This window comes from Cetorhinus maximus, chromosome 13, assembly GCF_964194155.1.
Source record: "Cetorhinus maximus chromosome 13, sCetMax3.hap1.1, whole genome shotgun sequence".
Lineage (NCBI taxonomy): Eukaryota > Metazoa > Chordata > Chondrichthyes > Lamniformes > Cetorhinidae > Cetorhinus > Cetorhinus maximus.
The window spans coordinates 101,079,238-101,098,452 of record NC_135891.1 but is presented as its reverse complement, the minus strand read 5'-3'; the positions used below and the strand labels follow the sequence as shown (position 1 = coordinate 101,098,452).

The window sequence follows — 19,215 nt, the reverse complement described above, 5'->3', positions numbered from 1 at the left end:
TATTACAAATTAAAGACAATAGTGTTACCAGACAAAGCAAATCATAAGGACCTCATCTCGGGCCAACACAAAAGCCCCAGTGATAAACCCGTGCTGTGCCTAAGGTGCATTTTGTTTATGTTTCTGGGTGCTACATCTTGGTGCTGCCCCCTCGCTGGGACTGGCATCTGAGCCAGCCTGCTGACTCTGCTGTCCTGTTGGCCACAATGACCTTGGTGGGCGTCCTCTGGCCCGTGGAGCCTGTACTGGCCCCGCCTGGGAGGGAGCTGCCAGTTCCACAGTTGGCATCTCCTCAGTCATCGCAGCCTCATCGGATGCAACGGTCACTGGCAGAGGGGCGGAGGAGCTGCTGCCCTCATCCGGAGCGCCCTGAGAGGAGCCCACAGAGATGCCAGGCAGCTACTGCGCCGACGTTAGGTCACTTCGGACCTCCCTGCTCACCGTGGATAGATGAGCACCGAGCTGGGAAACTTGGTGCCCAGACCATCTCCCACACTGGCACTGACCAGCTGAGGTCAATGCTGATGTGAGGGCTTGCTGGTCAGAGCGCATCCTCAGGAAGCCCTGATGGGTCTCCTGGAGGAGCCTCTCCATGAGAGTCACCACTCTCTCCATGGAGGACGCACGGCACTTGGACACGTGGCTCATTGCTTCAGCGACAGTCCATGTAGACTCCTCCACCATGGAGACTAAGCCAAGCATAGCCTCATGTATCTCCCCCAGACGCTCCCGCACACCCGGCCGCATTTCCTGCACTTGCTGCATCATGGACGACTCCAGAGGCACATCATCAGGCACCAACTGAGCATGTGCCTGGGCCCCTGCAGTCCTCCGACTGCTGGCGCCATGGGCACTCTCTGTCTCTGCCAGCTCCTCCAGCGACTGTGAAGTGCCCTCATCGCTGTGCCCGGGGACACTAGCCGATGTTCTAATTCCCACCGAGGTGCCAGTATCTGTGCTGGTGCCTGCCCGGCAGAGATGGTGTGACGCTGGTGGGACTTCAGGGCCCTCAGGTGTGAGAGGGGGCTTCTGCTGCTCCTCCTCCCGGCCCTGCTCCGATGATGCTGAAAGGAAGAACAAGGACATTGGATCAGTTAACGTGGAGACGATGACAATGTGCATCCCTGTCCCCTGGATCATTATGCGCTCATCCTTCCATACGCAATGGTCAAGCCATGTTGCAAACTTCAATCACTGAACATTCAGCACTGCCATGGCTGTTGGGAGAACAATGCTGACCTCGCTGCTGGGCAAACATACCTGCCCGTGGCACCCCAGCCTCACCAACACCAGTGAACCTGGGTGCCTGGCGCCTCTGCAGATCCAGGACCTCCTGCTCGAAGTGGCTAAGAATGGCGATCTGCGCCTGGCCGCCGCCAGTCCTCACCCGCTCTGCCACGTTATGAACATTCTTCTCCTGAAAATGAGAAAAAAGCATTGATTAGGGCAAATTGCACATGGACTCTGTTCGCGCACGGCCCACCCCAACCAGAGTGGGACATATCAGGGCTCCAGTGTCTCCTCACCCCGCTGCTGCCAAACACTTAGGCAAGGATGCTTGGCCAGTTCCACACCCCCCCACCCCCCCAGGACACACGCTGCCTACATCACATTAGGAACATAGAAACTAGGAGCAGGAGTAGGCCATTCGGCCCTTCGAGCCTGCTCCATCATTCATTATGATCATGGCTGATCATCCAAATCAATAGCCTGCTCCCACTTTCTCCCCAAAGACTTTGATCCCTTTCGCCCCAGGAGCTGTATCTAACTCCTTCTTGAAAACATGCAATGTTTTGGTCTCAACTACTTTCTGTGGTAGCGAATTCCACAGGCTCACCACTCTCTGGGTGAAGAAATTTCTCCTCATCTCAGTCCTAAATGGTCTACCCCATATCCTCAGACTGTGACCCCTGGTTCTGGACTCCCCCACCATCGGGAACATCCTTCCTGCATCTACCCTGTCTAGTCCTGTTAGAATTTTATAGGTTTCTATGAGATCCCCCCTCATTCTTCTGAACTCCAGTGAATATAATCCTAATCGACTCAATCTCCCCTCATTTGTCAGTCCCGCCATCCCAGGAATCAGTCTGGTAAACCTTCACTGCACTCCCTCTATAGCAAGTACATCCTTCCTCAGATAAGGAGACCAAAACTGCACACAATATTCCAGGTGTGGTCTCACCAAGGCCCTGTACAATTGCAGCAAGACATCCCTGTTCCTGTACTCAAATCCTCTCGCTATGAAGGCCAACATACCATTTGCCTTCTTTACCACCACTGCACCTGCATGCTTACCTTCAGCGACTGGTGTAAGAGGACACCCAGGTCTCGTTGCACATTCCCCTCTCTCAATTTATAGCCATTCAGATAATCTGTCTTCCTGTTTTTGCTACCAAAGTGGATAACCTCACATTCATCCACATTATATTGCATCTGCCATGCATTTGCCCACTCACTCAGCTTGTCCAAATCACACTGAAGCATTTCTGCATCCTCCCCACAGCTCACCACATGGTCTATCCTTCCATAGCCAGGAGGCACAAGCACGTGGAGCGCAGAGGACAGCAGATGGTTCGTTGCCACGCCACCTTGAAGCTCCCCTCCCAGCATCTCATCACCCTGACTAGGATATGCCCTGGAGTTCCAGCCCTGCGCCCAGGTGCAGCTCCTCCAGGTTACCCCCAAACCAGTCATGTGGGACTCAGTGTAACACATGCTGCAGGGAAAAAAACCATCTCTTCATCACCCTCTCAGGGTGAGCTCGGCATGGGCAATATCTGCATGTCCACCCAGCAAAGGACAAATACTGTCAATGATTCACTGCAGTCCCTACACTCAGACTTAGGTGGGGGTGCAGGGAGGGGTATGCAGCAGGTGGGGTAAGCCGACCTGCTGGGTTACATGACCTCTGCCGATATGGTCCTCACCCTTCCTGAACGCAACAAATCGTTGAAGTGCTTGTGACACAGGATCCAGGTGCCTCGCACCACATCGCGGGAGCTCACCACCTCCGCCACCTCCTCCCAGGCACGTTTCGTCATGTGGGGGGGGGCCTCCTCCTCCCGTCCTGGGGGACCAACACCTCCCACCGTGCTGCCATCTCCTCGAGGCAGTCATCTGAGAAACGAGGGGCACGCTGGTCCCCTCGCCCTACCCTCTGGTGACCCTTCCACTTGCCATTGTGAACAGCCTTGTAAAGGCTGCCAGCGCTTCTGATAAACAGGCGGCCGGGTCACCATTGGACCCGGTGGACAATGCACTCCCACCGCCACCTGCCCACTGCCACAGTCCTCGAGAGTCGGGCATTACGCTGGGCAGGCTTTAACTGGCCCGCCCGCGGAAAATGGTGACATGGACCCCATCGCGGGCGGCAATAAGGTCCGTGCCTGTCCCCGCTCTACCCCCCCACCAAATAGAAAATTCAGCCCAAGGTGTTTATTAGCTGGTTAGGTACAACATAAACATAAAGAAAGAACCTGGTAAATAACCATCTGGAAATGGGATTGAAGATGTTGGGATTAAGAAAACTCTGAGGTGATCAGATATTAGATGGAAAATAATAGCTAGGCATCTTCAACTGCCAGCTAAGGAAAGAAGCCATTCAGCTCTAAATAGTGGAAGTTATAAGAACATTTTCTGGAATTACACCCAATACATTAAGACATTAAGTAGCTGGAGCAACAGTCACTAGGATAGGCCGAATGTGGTCTATAGGGGCAAAGGGTTTAAGGGCCAAATGTCATTTCTTTTCTAGACATAATAGTATCATCCTGAGGTCTTTTGGCAGATTGGGTAACGTCCCTACCTCCGAGCCAGAAGCTCTGGGTTCAAGTCCCACTCCAAGACTTGATGGCCAAGGAGGGTGTGTTCATAATATGGTCAAACAGGCTGAATAAGCTGGTAAATCCTTCCAACACACGCCAGTGACAGGCGGTAAGAATGGGAGAGATTCCTGGTCAGACATGTGATGGAAAGAAAATCGGAGCCTCTGCCATCACTATCCATAGCTCCAGATTACAACATGCATGTAAAAGTGCAGGTTGCTACAGAAACCAGGGCTCTTTTGGGGGGCGGGGGTTTAGTTGGCTGGATGGCTGGTGTGAACCACACTGGTACCAGCAAGCATGGGGTTCGATCCCCAATCCAATGGGGTTGAATTCACGACCTGTCTCCTCGTCCTACCCGTGGTGGAGATCATGGCTCTGTAGGACAAACCTGCCTTCTGGCAGAGAGTGAAGAAGAAGATTATGTCATTGTGGATTGTAGAAGAAATCTTTGATCAAAAATATTCTGTATTTTATAAGCTAAAAGTTGAATTCTTTGTGACTTTCAGGCAATCAATTTGATGATGTCAATAAAGCGAAGGTAAGTGCTTTTTAATCAACATTATTTGGCAGGAATCAGTTGATGATTTTGGCAGTCCTTGAATTTTGAGGTTCAGTTAAAACCTTGCGCTTATTAAGTACTGCTTACTGACCTACAAATTATTGCTGGAAGGTAGACAGGGCCCCTCTCCATGTTTGCTTTTTGTCACAGAACGTTAACTGGGCTGCCCAAAGATTAGCATCATCGCCTCAAGAACCACTCGTAGCACAAATTACAACTGACAGTGTATATTTCATGTGTTTTATCACGCGGAGTTTGATTTGTAACCTGGAGGGTTATGAATGTTTAGCCGTGTTGGCTACAAGGTGAGATGTTTTGTGGTGCAGAGCAAGCTTCCCTACCTCTGAGCCTAGAAGCTCCGGGTTCGAATCCCACTCCGGGGACTTGATGGTCAAGGAAGGTACATTCATAATGTGGCCAAACAGGTTGATCATCAACCTGCAAATCCTTCCAATATGTCTAATGCAGGCCACAAGTGTCTCCTGGTCAGCCAGATCCCACAGAAGGCAATGATAAACCACTGCAGTACATTGCCAAACATAACCATAGAGAAGTCCATGGTCGCCAATGCTCTCTTTTGCCACAGGACCTGAAGAGAGAGAGATCCAGGTAATCAAATAACAATGAAATGGCTTAAAAATACTGAACTAACAATAGGCATTTTCTGGAATACACACCTTTGTTAAAAAGTATAGAAAATGGCTTGTTTTCATTTTACTTAATGTTAATTTTAAATCTGAGATTGATAGATATTTGTTAACCAATGGTATTAAGGGATATAAGGTGAAGGTGGGAATATCAAGTTAGGCTGCAGGTCAACCACAATCTCATTGAATGGCAGAACAGGTTCGAGGGACTAAATGGCCTCCTCCCATTCCTGTGTCTATAGGAAATTTAATTCACTCTCGTGTTTTGAATAGGTCAGAAGTGATATTTCATCAGTGTTGAAGGTGGAATCATCATTGTTATGTCATGAGTGCTCTGCCCAAAGACAGGTCCTTTGCTATTGTCCACACTGATACTTTATCCTGAGCTGTTTCCTTGTTAGTTTTTATCAGTGGTGGTTTGCCATTGCCTTCCACCCTCAGAGACAGGGGAAGGAGGTAGGTTTCAGCTCTACCTCAGCCGGAACAGGAATCAAACCCACGCTGTTGGCATTATTCTGGACCACACGCTCGCCAACTGAGCTAACCAGCCCCCCAATATCAACTGTCGTTTAACGTATTTCAGTTTCTGTTCAACAATTCTGTGCTTCAACCAGTGTTAAATGCCGTGTTCACCAATTATTGTGCAAACCGTCTTACCCCTCACTGAGAAAATCACTGGAATATTTTCAGGCGGTTGACTTTAGCTGGAACACATTCGCTGATGGAAAGCTGAAGTTTTATGACTGTTCGTTTTTGGAGCTCATTCGGTCAGGAGATGACCCTGGAGTCCATGAATTCTTTAAATTACTGGCTGTTTGTCACACGGTAATGGTGCAGGAGAAAAATGGTGAGCCTGAATTGTCTTCATTTAGAAAATGTTGGCTTTTAATGATGTTTATGCAGAATACGGCTTGAAACGCAGACAGAATATTTCTTCAATAATAAATAGGCTTTCTTAATTTTTGCGTAAGTTAGTTCTTTGTACTCCAGCAAGGACTGCGAGGTTGCCTTGATTATAATCATGTGTAAGTGGAAATGCTCTGAATGTAATAAAGTGAAGTGAATTTTGATAGCAATTTTACCATTGAGAAAAAGAAATCCTTTGACACAAAGATGCTTTTATTTTTATTATTTCATTTTTTATTCATTCATGAGATGTGGGCTCCGCTGGTTGGGCCAGCATTTATTGCCCATCCCTGGTTGCCCTTGAGAAGGTAGTGGTGAGCTGCCTTCTGTTCATGTGTTAATATGGCAATCATTTTGTTAAAACCAATTGCTAGTTAAACAGGCGATGGGCATTAATTATCCCAACTGAATAGAATCAAAAGGTACAGCTGGAACACTTTGTGTGGAAGCTGCTGGCACTGAGGAGTTGTTTTGGAAATAAACCAGTTTTAAGCAAGAGACCGGCCTGGATTAATCCTTCCACCACAATCTCTTATTGTGAGTAGCACATGTGATGTAGCATTTCCATCACTTAAAGTTTACAAACTGTTGGAAAGTTACCATTAAGATTTTAAAATTTACAGAATAGGGAAGATAAATTCAGATGCACACCTCAGCACGGAGCCTCAGTTACTGGGATCGTGTAATCAGCGAATTCTGGTCCATTGCTATCGTTTTCTGATAGGTGTTGCTGTTGGGCAAGGCTCCACATCAGGAAAGTGCGTTTGTACGACCGGCCCTCACAAATTCGCTTTCAAATCCTCATCGCTGTGATCCCAGGTGGCCACAGTTTCAGAAAGGGAGCTTGGTTAGAAACTGTAGACAAACTGGTAGTTCAAATGTGGACACTACTTTAAGCAGGGGCCAGGGTGCAGGCATTACAAATACGTTGGTTGGACGTATTTGTAATGCCTCCAGGCAAGGGGAGGTGGGTTTGCATACATGCGGGAGTTAAATCCCCTGAAATCGACATCAATTTGGGATTCCAACATCACCCTGCCCTTGCTTCTGTGGGACACAATTAAAGGCAAGCTAGGAACCTCCTTGGGTCTGCTGGGTAACTTATTAAGGCAATTAAAAAACCAGTTAAGGAATGTTTTAATGCTCATTTCTTGATTTCCCAGTCAGGAGCCCTGTCTCCCCACCTGTCAGCAATGGCCCAGGGTTCACCGGGGTGAGTGCACAGTGGGAGGAGCTTCCTCAGTGAAACTGACAAGTTATTATAAAGGGGGACACGAGAATTCATCGTGGAAAAAGTTGACGTAAAAATGTCACAAAAAATGACGACCAGAGGTAGATCTTGTAGATTTTGTAGACAGGAAGTGCGAGTGGAAAAGTTAGATGAATTCTTTCCTTCCTGCCCGCAGGCTAATTGAGGCCCTTAAGTGGGTAATTAATCCCGCTGTCGTTGGTGTTCAACAAGCAGCGGGTGGGGAAGTCGCCAGGCAGGGAGCCCGAAATGCAAACCTTGTTATATTAGCTTGCAGGCTTCCAGGTGAAGTCCCTCATTCAAGGGGACTCCGTGTGTGATTGAGGGAGCTGGCATTTGGAAGGGGCCTAACCCCCTACCTATCCTCCGACCTCCCCTGCTGCTGACAGCCCATTCCTGGAGAACCCCTTCCTGCCCTCACTCACCTGTGGCTTAAGTCCCTCGTCGATCCTAGGCGTCTCTCTGGGCATTTTATCACCGGCTGCCACCCCTCCCCCAGTGGCACTGACGACAATGGAGAGCTTTTGTTTGTTGATTGGCTGGTGGCTCTTAGTGGGGGGAGGGGGAGATGAGAATTCCACCCTCAGTGTCCTAAACCCTGGAGAACACCTGACACTGTTGGGCCTTCCCCAATGGAGGGGATGCGGGACTCTCACCAGCCCTACAGTTGGTGGATGAGACCCCTGTTGCCAACATAAAATCCTGCCCAGAGACACTATACTGAGGAAGTACTCAAATAAAGACAGCAAATATTTGAAATGCTTTTTTTAAAAAAAAAGCAACACTCAAACAAAGCCAAAACGTAGGAAAACTGAAATAAAAATATGTGGGCAAAAATGGATTAGAGAAACAAAGATAAAGCCACACACAAACTTTTAAAGTCAGAGAAAGAACTTCTCTTTAAAACATTTAGATAGTTTTGAAAGCCTTTCAGAGGAAGTGAAGAAAACATTGCCATTGGGGTGAGGAGTGAAGACAAGCACGCAACTGAAAATGATAATTTACCTTGGAGAGAAATTTCACCTCCAGCAACACAGCCTCATCAATAGGAATACGTATTGGGAATTCAGGTCACTTCACAAGTTTCTGCTCATTAAATTTAGCTTTGGGGGTGCAAATTTACTCCCACGCAGAATTCAAGTGTGAAGGATACTCCTCAAATAGTTTCAATACCAGTAAACCACAACACAGTGACCTGACCTCACACACTCCCAATTCCCTTTACTCCACCACTGATTTTTTTTTTTGAAAAATATACTTTATTCATAAAATATCTGGAAGAACATTCCAAACCATTTCAAAATCACCATCACAAAAGTACAATCAGATTCAACTTTTACACATGGATCACAAGGTGCATCAATACAATCAATGAATATTACAATCATTTCAATATGGTCATTACAGACAATCAGACTCCACCACTGATAGCCATACCTTCAGCTGACTAGGGCTTAAGCTCTGGAATTCCTGCCCTAAACCTCTCCATCTCCTTACCTCTCTTTCCTCCTTTAAGTCAATTCTTAAAACCTAACTCTTTGATCAAGCTTTTGCTTGTCTGCCTCAATTACTTTATGTGGTTGAGTGTCAATTGTGTGATAATCCCCTGTGAAATGCCTTAGGACTTTTTACTATGTTAAATGTGCAAGACAAATGCATTTTTTTTTCCTTTTATTCTTTCAGGGGATGTGGGCATCACTGGCAAAGCTAGCATTTGTTGCCTATACCTAATTGCCCTTGAACTGAGTAACTTGTTAGGCCATTTCAGACTCAACCATATATATTGCTGCGTGTCTGGAGTCACATGTAGGCAAGACCAGCAGATTTCCTTCCCTGAAGTGAGTGAGATGGGTTTTTAACAACAGTCAATGATAGTCATCATTGCTGATCCTAGCTTTGTAATTCCAAGGTCATCTTAACTCATTTCAAATTTCACCGGTTGCCATGGTGAGATTCAAACCCTTGTCCCCAGAGAATTAGCCTGGGCCTTTGGTTTACTAGTCCAGTGACATTACCACTGTGCTACCATCTCCCCAGTTGCTGCCCACTTGGGAAAGTTAAACCAACTTATCCCTTCACAAAAGAGCTGACTAACAGGCACAGGTTAAACAGTGTGAGAGTTGAAGTACACAGGGTTGGTGAGTTTATCACTGTGCATCTTAGTTTGATTCCTAGCTACCATTGACAGACTGTCTGCTCTGAAACTCCTCCCAGTTGCTATCCCCAATGATATCGTGAGCAGGTGTATGTATTATTTCAGTTGCTGAAGTAACAGGGTGTGATGGAGCAAACCTTTCACTGACCTGAATTGGGGTTTGGAAGGTGGGGGTCTACCCTGGTGGAGCTTGCAGACGTTGTGCCTTATTTAATCTGCAAGGTGAGCCCTCAGGCTAGATGGGCCCCTGCAAGCAAGGGCAGGCTGGAAATAGTACCTTTCATCAATCCCTAAAGGACTGTGCACCAGGATTAAAAAGGTGCAGCTACTTAATGTATTAGTGGCCGCAAGTGGGGCAAAATCATTTATCCAAAACATACAAACTTACAAAATAGGAGCAGAAGTAGGCCATTCGGCCCCTTGAGCCTGCTCTGCCATTCAATAAGACCATGGCTGATCTGTTTGTGTTTCGAGTTCTACGTTCCCATCTACCCCAATAACCTTTGATTCTCTTGCCTAACAAGAATCTATCTATCTCCGCCTTAAAAATATTCAGTGATCCCGCCTCCACCACCTTCTGAGGCAGAGAGTTCCAAAGTCGCACAACCCTCTGAGAGAAAAAAATTCTCCTCATCTCTGTCCTAAAAGGGTGACCCCTAATTTTAAAACAGTGCCCCCTAGTTCTGGACTCACCCACAAGAGGAAACATCCTTTCCACGTCCACCTTGTCAAGACCATTCAGGATCTTGTATACTTCAATCAAGTCACCCCTCACTCTTCTAAACTCCAGTGGAAACAAGCCCAGTCTGTCCAACCTTTCCTCATAAGACAACCCACTCATTCCAAGTATCAATCTAGTAAACCTCCTTTGAACCACCTCCAATACATTTACATCCCTTCTTAAATAAGCAGACCAAAACTGCACACAGTATTTGAGATGCAGTCTCACCAATGCCCTGAATAAGTAAAGTATAACATCCTTACTTTTATGTTCAATTCTCTCGTAATAAAGGATAACATTCCATTAGCCTTCTTGATTACTTGCTGTACCTTTGTACTAACGTTTTGTGACTCATGCAAGAGAACACCTAGATCCCTCTACACCTCGGAATTCTGCAGTTGTTCTCAGTTTAAGTAATACTCTACTATTTTATTCTTCCTGCCAAAGTGAACATCTTCACATTTTACAGCATTATACTACATCTGAAGATTTTTGCATACTCTCTCAACTTATCTATATCCGTCTGCAAACTCCTTATGTCTTCTTCACAACAAACTTTCCTACCTTTCCTTGTATCATTTGCAAATTTAGTCTTCGCTCCCCTCATCTGAATCAATTATGTAAATTATAAAAAGTTGAGGCCTCTGCAGGACTCCATTAGTCAAATTCTGCCAATCAGACAAAGATCCATTTATACATACTCTCTGTTTTCTGCCAGCCAGCCAATCCTCTATCCAGGCAAATATATTACCCACTATACCATGCGCTTTTATTTTCTGTAATAACCTTTGGGGTGGCACCTTATCCAATGCCTTCTGGAAACCCGAGTACAGTACATCTACAGGCTCCCCTTTATCCACTGCACATGTTACTCCTTCAAAGAACTCTAATAAATTGTTTAAACATGACTTCCTTTTCATAAAACCATGCTGACTCTTCCCAATTACCTTGTATTTTTCTAGGTGCCCAGCTATAACCTCTTTAATGATCAACTCTAACACCTTCCCCACGACAGACGTCAAGCTACCTGGCCTATAGTTTTCTGCCTCTCTCCCTCCTTGAATAGAGGTGCTGTATTTGCTACTTTCCAGTCTGATGGAACTTTTCTAGAAGCTAGAGAATTTGGAAAATTAACACCAATGCATCTACTACCTCATTAACCACCTCTTTTAAGACCCGAGGATGAAGTCCATCTGGGCCTGGAGACTTGTCAGCTGCAGCTCCATCAGTTTGCTCAGGACCGCATCCCTTGTGATTGTAATTTCACCAAGTTCCTCTCTCCCCACCACCTCTTGATTTATAGCTACTGCTGGAATGTTTCTTATATCCTCTGTATCAGGTTAACGCAATGGCTGACAAAAAAAAAATCACTTTAATAAATAGTAAAGCAAATATAGGCATAGAAATGAATGTACATGGGAAGACTAAATTTGCAAATGACACAAGGAAAGGTAGGAAAGTTTGTTGTGAGAAGACATAAGGAGTTTGCAGACGGATATAGATAAGTTGAGAGAGTATGCAAAAATCTTCAGATGTAGTATAATGTTGTAAAATGTGAAGTATTGTATCGGATGTCTGGGCTGTCAGTCAAGCATACAAAATGGGGCTTGGCTGAGAGCCCAGGCAACCATTAAGCTTGTTGAAATAACTGGGCCCCATCTGCACTTCAGCATCCTTCAAACACTTTGTTGTTGTTTTCCCATGTTCAATACAATACATCCGATAAAATACCTGTGCCCCAGAGAAAACATTGTTCATTGATGGCTCAGGCTCTCTGTTCTCTGCTGCCAATTTCACAATGTTTGTTTACACGAGTTAAGTGGTTTCAAGTGTTTGTGGTTTTTGATACTTAAAGGGCCTGAATGATTGACATTTCTATGAGCTTGTAGTGAAATGACTTTTTTCAACATAGGATAAAGTTATGAATGAATTACTTTTTTAAAAGCTTTTTTTCTTTGCATAACTATTCACTATAGCTTCATTGATTCCAGACAGTGTATTGTGGGTTAATGGGCGTTAATGGCCATAGGCGGCAAAGGGGGCATGAGGTGCCATATGGGATGGGTGAAAGGGCATATCTTGGAATAGGGGGCAGGGAGAGGACATTTTGAACTTACCCTTTAAAAGGTCACCTCATGAAGACCAGGGTTCATGACTCCTCTGAGGAGCCGTAAACCACAACTCTTTAAAAACTGGCCGGACTGCATGAGAATTGTGGAGGAGTGGGAGATGCCTGTCTCCGCAATGGAGCTGACTAGGTTGGGAGTGCTGGATGCGGGCTTTTGACAGGAATCAGCCCGCACCCTTTAAAGGCATTCCCGAAAATTCAGACAACCCCGGAATGGGATCAGGAATCCCGGAATTGGGACCACCCGCGGGCTCCTGAGGCAGTCCGACCTGGTGAAAATCCAGGCCCTAATGTTTGTTAAAATTAGTCATATCTATTGCAGTTGCCTAACCTTATTTTGCATTTATTGAAGTTGCTCCTCCCTCAAGCAAATAGAACAGGGTAACCTATGGCATGATTCAGAAAACAATGGCATGGATTCACCATCACAATTTTCCCTGATTTTACTTTTTGTAAAGAAAAGAATGAGAATACGAGCAGAGATCAGTACTGGACATAGTTAGTCATATGACTCAAGAACACTCGGTATCATCCTGGTATGCCATTAGTTCAGCTGTGTTCAGTGGAAACTCAAAAGTATATTTGACAGAATTTCCTACTCTATTCCAGGCCATATTTGGACGTTGAACGTTTCTTATTTTCCTTCCTTCAAGGTCAGCTTGCATACCAAGCCGCTTCCCCAGATGAAGAGGCTCTGGTCACTGCGGCAAGAAATTTTGGCTACGTGTTTTTGTCACGTACACAGAACACCATCACCGTTAGTGAGCTGGGAGTGCAGAGAACGTACACAGTGCTGGCAATACTGGACTTTAACAGCTGCCGAAAGAGGATGTCCATTATCTGTAAGTAAGCTAACAAAAGACAATTAAAAAATAATATACACTCCCACTTCTAGAGTCACATGGCACAGAAGGAGGCCATTCAGCCCATGGAGTCCATGCCGTCTCTCTGTAGAGCTATCCAGTCAGTCCCATTCCACTATTCTATCCCTGTAATCCTGTAAGTTTATTTCCCTAAAGCTCCCATCCAGTTTCTTTTTGAAATCATTGATCGTCTCTGCTTCTACCAGCCTCTTGTGCACAGCAAGTTCCAGGTCATTACCATTTGCTGCGTAATAGAAGGTCTTTATCTGTAAGGTGAAGTTATTTCTTGACTTTTTTTGATTTTGCATCCTGTCTTTTCTTCACTGTGCAGCCACGAAGATAGGCAGGAGACGTCCTTTCATTCCTCTGCCAATCCCATCGCCCATCTCAGCACTGTGCTTGCTTTTCCGATCATACTGTCTGATTATTCTGCGACATGAGCCTAGTTCCTCCTGTTGGAGACATCGGCAGATAAATTTTGAACGCGTTTCTAAATTTGTTCTTGAGATGTGGGCAAGGGTGGCAAGGTTTATTATCCATCCCTAACTGCCCAGGCAACTCACATGTTTAGGGATGTGACCACAATAGAAAGAGTACAGAGGGAATTCATGAGGATGTTGCCTAGAACTGGAAAATTTCGGTAATGAGAAAAGATTATCTATGCCGGGTTTGTTTTCTTTGAGGTGTGATTTAATTCAAGTGTGGAAATTTATGATAGAGTGGAAGGAACTATTTCTCTCAGAAGATGGGTCAATAACCAGGGAGCATAGATTTCAAGCAAATGGTAGGAGGCATAGAGTGGAGTTCAAAAGAAGTTTTTCACCCAAATGTTGGTTAGGGGCTGGAACTAACTGGCTGAAAGGGTGGTAGAAGCAGAAACCCTCACTGCATTTAAAAAAGCACTTGGGTATGCACTTAAAATGCAGTGAGCTACAGGAATACCGACCAAGAACTGGAAAGTAGGATTAGGCTGGATAACTCTTTTATGGCTGGCAAAGACACAATGTAAATTTCAATGATTCCATGATTCTAACTAAGTGGCTTGTTAGGCCACTTTAGAGAGCAATGAGAATTAACCATACAGTGTACGTCTGTAGGACATACAGGCCAGACCCGATAAAGGTGATAGGTTGCCTTCCCTGAAGTGTTACTGAACCAGTAGGTTTTTCACAGCAGTCCAATGGCTTTCATTGACGTTTTCTGTCCCATAAACTAGCAGACTATTTGGCCTAAAAATTAATTGACACCATGTAAAACTGGCACCTAATGTCCAATGTGGCAGGTGGCGCACATCTCCCAAGCCAGAGGCACACTGTCTGCTACTCCGGTCCAGGGACGGTGTCTGAATGCTTTGCTTATGCACAGCTGAGGTCTAACATCTCTCTCAGGACCTCTTCCCAAATTTGGGCCACCCAAACGGAGCCATGACGTTCTATGAGATTAAACTTTTATATAAACATAAGAACAGGAAGTATTACTTTAAAATGGAGCTGAACTGCATCTGTTGCTTTGTCCTATCAGCCTCTACACTCTAATTTAGTACATACTGGGCACCAAAGCTGGACATTTCTTGGTTTAAATGGAGTTTTTTTCTCTAAAAGCTGTATCGGATGAAGTAAAATGCTCTTCCTCGTGTGAGAATGAAGCCAGCATTGTAGTGTTATTCTGCCCATTCCCTGGAGTTCTCCCAGGCTCTGCTGGGACCAGGAAATCAGAAACAATTTAACTACAAAATCAAGCTCTGACTTTATTGTGCCCATTTAATTTTTAGTAAAAGCCTGTTCGGAAAGCACCCCACACTGTGATATAATTCGAGATTTCCTCTGTTACTTGTTGCCCTGAGCCCGATCTCAGAGATCTTGAAACAAAAACAGAAAGTGCTGGAAAAAAAAACTCAGCAGGTCTTACAGCATCCGTGGAGAGAGAAAAAAACAGAGGCCAGGAATGTCCCCGTGTCGAGGGGGTTGTGTGGGGGTGGGGGGCAAACCTGATCGGCGCCCCCGATCGGGGCTGCGCCGCCATTTTACTTGGGCGGACCAATTAAGGCCCTCCCATCGTGATGTGCACGGCCTGTGTGGGTGGGACGGGGGGGGGCGATTCCCTGAGAGGTACCCTGAGCTCTAACATGCATGTGCGCTAAAGAGTGCAGAGATCTCCCTGAGGCATGGAGGTGCCTCAGGGATATTTGTTTCAATGTTAAACTTTTAAATAAAGGATTTTTAACACTTTTAAATCACGTCCCCTCATGTAACACAATCACATGAGCTAGGACATGTCAAAGAATAAATGTATAACTTTTTATTAGATTTTAAAACACTTCATGAAACCTCATCCCGCCTGTGGAGTTAATTTAGTTTTTAACAGGCCCTAATAGGCCTTTGACAGTTTGGTGGGTGCGCAGCCGAATCGGCCGGGTGCCTGCCAGACTGACAATCTGAATGACGCTCGGTGACGTCGGGGACGCCCAACATCACCACGTGTCATTTTATGCTTCAGCGAGTGGGCCCTGCCCCCATCCCCCCACTCGCCGACAGGAAAACACTGCCCAGAGTTAACGTTTCGCGTCCATATAACTCTTCTTCAGAGCCATAAGGACTCAAAACGTTAACTCTTTTATTTTTTTCTCTCCACAGATGCTGTCAGACCTGCTGAGTTTTTTTCCAGAATTTTCTGTTCCTGTTTCAGATTTCCAGCATCCGCAGTATTTTGTCTTTTATCTCAGAAAACTGATGTTGTGAATTCTTTGAAATTGTAAAAGTTCAAGTGCAAAAGTTCACCCTGAGCACTTTATCTCTGCAGTGGAAGATTCAGAAGGGAAGATTAAGCTGTACTCCAAAGGAGCAGACGCAGTGATCTACGAAAGGCTTTGTCCCAACTGTCCTCACAAGGAGAGCACTCAAATGGCCCTCGATGTAAGGCTGCTAATTTTTTCCCCATATTCAGACTATCTGAATCTTTAAGGACTGTGAGTGTACTCTATAGCCTCATTCAGAAATGGAGCTGTCCTTTAAATTTGTTCATAGATCAGGAGAAGTGGAAATTATCTTTTTTTTTTTAAGTTTCTCTTTTAATATTGTTCTGTTTCTCACATTATGGGCAGGGTTTTTAGGTTGGCGTGTGGGCACAATCGGCGGGCCTGGGAGCGGTGGGGAAATGGACCTCTGCCCGCGATCAGCCCCCACTGCGATTTCACACTGACCGGCCAATTAACGGCCCAGCCAGCGTGAAGCGTGCGCTGAAATGCTCAGCGCTGCTGGGGTGGGAGCGGGAGGAGGGTGGGCGCTGATGTCAGTGCGGGCGTGGGCGAGCGCTGAATGAAAGCTCCCTGAAGGCAGAGAGTTGCCTCAGGAAGCTGAGGACTTCAAAACAATTATATAAAGATTTTAAAATCCGGTAAAAAACGTCCACGCATCCTAATCAGTCACCTGAACATATACAGGATGAAAATTCTGTCCATACATTTTAATTTAAAAAAAATTTAATGACGGAAACCTCATCCCACCCTTGGATGAGGTTCAATAAAAAATGCAAAGTCCGCCTGGTAGATTCGTCCATGCATCAACCGTAGAGTTGGACAGACCACGAAAATTCGGGGACAATTAGGACTTTAACGACTTTAATTGTCGGCAGGCCGATTGTATCGGGCGTGCACTCGCTCACCGAGCTAAAAATTCTTCCCTATAATTTCAATGATCCTCAGTCTTGTAAATGTTAAGTTGATGAAAACTATTCAGCCTCCACGTGCTGTACAGGGAATTGAGGATCCTGCAGGTTGAGAACTGTCATCCTGCATTGAACTGATAAATTGATTTGATATTTTCTGGCGCGCACTTTACTCTGGAGGTTGTTAGATAACAGGACTGCTTAAAGCAGGAGTGCACATGTGATCAGAATATTCACAGAGAACAACCACAGCAGCACTGCAAACTTGAAGTGAACTCATGGCCTCTTGCAATGCATTGAATATTTCGGCCAGGATTGTTACCTTTTCGGTCGGACATGGCAGGCGGGTCAGGGTGCGGTTGTGAAGCTGACTGCCGCCCGCCATCAGGCCCTGAGGCCGATTTCACGCTGGCTGGCCAACTAACGGCCAGTCAGCGTGAAACACGTGCTGCAGCGCTGCCGGGGTACGGGCGGGATGAGGGCGAGCGCGGAAGTTGTGCGCAGTGAAAGCTCCCTGAGGCACAGAGCTGCCTCTGGGAGCTGAAGGTTTAAGAACACAAAAACTAAAACTTTATCACTCTTTAAAAACATGTCCCCCCATGTGACTCTGTCGCATGAGCCGGACATGTTATGAATGAAATTTTAAAATTTTTATTTAATTTTTATTTGCTGTTGAAAACCTCATCCCGCCCGTGGATGAGGTTCCCTAAAAAATCCAGAGGCCTCTTAGTCTTTTCACCTGCCCGTCAACCATAAAGTGGGATGAGCAATGAAAAATGTCAGCCAATTATTACTTTAAAGGCCTTAATAGGCCACCCACCCCACCCCCACTAGAGCTGTACCTTGAGTGTCCTGCCATCCATTCTTAATTAGCACATTCGTTTAGATAATATCACCACCTTCAACACCTCTTTGTTCCTTTTGTCTGTGACATCTTTTGATTATCTGCTCCTATCACTGCTTGCTTGTCCCTACAACCACCACCCCCTCCAACTTCTGTCCCCCAACCCCCGCCCCACCTTAAACCAGCTAATATTTCACCCCTCTCCTAACTTTACTCAGTTCTGCTGAAGGGTCATGAGGACTCGAAACGTCAACTCTTTTCTTCTCCGTTGATGCTGCCAGACCTGCTGAGTTTTTCTAGGTAATTCTGTTTTTGTTTTGGATTTCCAGCATCTGCAGTTTTTTGTTTTTATTTAATAGGCCTGTTAATTGTCGGCGGGCGCGCTGCTGACTCCTGCACGCTGCTCACCGACCGAAATATTGCGCGAGTGCGCGATGACGCCGGGATGCTCGCCTGACATCATCGCGCGTCGTTTTACACTCAGGCAGGTCGGCCCCGGTCCCGGCCGCTCAGCACAGATCTCTGCCCTTAGTAACGTTGGGATCTCTGTTACAGGGGAATTATAAACGTTCATGTGCCTACAAAAAAGCTCTTTTCCCATATCATCGCTAATATACCACTGGTTTAGTATAAAAATTATTGGTCCCGATTTTAAAAGGCAGAGGGGGAATGGGGTGGAGGGGGGGGGCGGGGTGAACACACATGGTACCTGCAAACCCCGAAATAGGCAGCGAATGCGGGAGTCCAGCAACCTGGCAGGTCTCTTAACAGTCAGATCACATTTACACCCGGTCCAAACCCAACCGGATCCACCACCTGGTCAGAGGGTGGGAATGGGAATTCAGCAGCAGGAGGGGTGGGGAATATTTGAAACAGGACCTCCCTTTCCGTCCTATGGTGTCTTCCACACGCCTGCTGAAAAGATAGGTTAAAATCAGGACGCAGCAAGGAAGCTGTGGGATCGGAGAGGAGAGGAGACTACAGTCATTTTAACTGCAATTCAGCCAGATTTCCGCCAGGCAGGGAGAGTTAAAATCAGGACCGTTATCACTACTCAGGTGGTCCAATACAATTTAGAAAATCCGATTAATTAAACTGGGGATTTAAGTTGTATAATATCTGAGAACCCAAATGTTAAATGTTGTAACACAACCAGCATGCGTGTGCAAAATAACACTGAATGTAAAATAAATATCCAGATGGTTTGCCTCTTTAATGACCAACTCTCACATGAGTTGTGAATAATAGGAAATACTTTGCTTGCTGAAAATACAATTGTCTCACAATTTCTCTCCTAACGCTTTTTAAAAAAGTGTATTTGTTTACTTCAGTAATGCTTTTATCGATGCAGTGCTCGAGCACCATCTCACCCTGATTTAAAGCAGCATTGCTCCCTACCAGCGAAACAACATCAGTGAGGATGTGGATGAAGGACGGTTTTTGTAGGCTCTTTATCCCAGTTGTTTGTCATTCCCATGTAACACGGACCCAAAAGCCACAAAGGATTCACTGTAATGATTGCCTGTGGAGGTCATCCCCATGAGTTCACTTTTTAAGTCGGCAGTGCTTAAGTGGGGTTAGTTTTTTGTGAATATTCTGATTTCATGCAGATAAAGCAAAAATGAAATAACCTCAACCAGACGTTGAGCAGAT

General features: G+C 45.8%; 1 protein-coding gene across 2 annotated transcripts in view; it reads left to right on the top strand.

The window, feature by feature from the left end:
* The window catches only part of LOC144688881 (phospholipid-transporting ATPase IC-like), a 102,519-nt gene that overhangs the window by 39,485 nt on the left and 43,819 nt on the right, over window positions 1-19,215 (top strand). For both annotated transcript variants that reach the window (XM_078555889.1, XM_078555890.1), the window contains exons 14-17: window positions 4,334-4,365; window positions 5,724-5,880; window positions 12,846-13,034; window positions 15,855-15,967. In XM_078555889.1, the coding sequence (XP_078412015.1) occupies window positions 4,334-4,365; window positions 5,724-5,880; window positions 12,846-13,034; window positions 15,855-15,967 (491 nt within the window). The remainder of the gene's footprint in view (window positions 1-4,333; window positions 4,366-5,723; window positions 5,881-12,845; window positions 13,035-15,854; window positions 15,968-19,215) is intronic.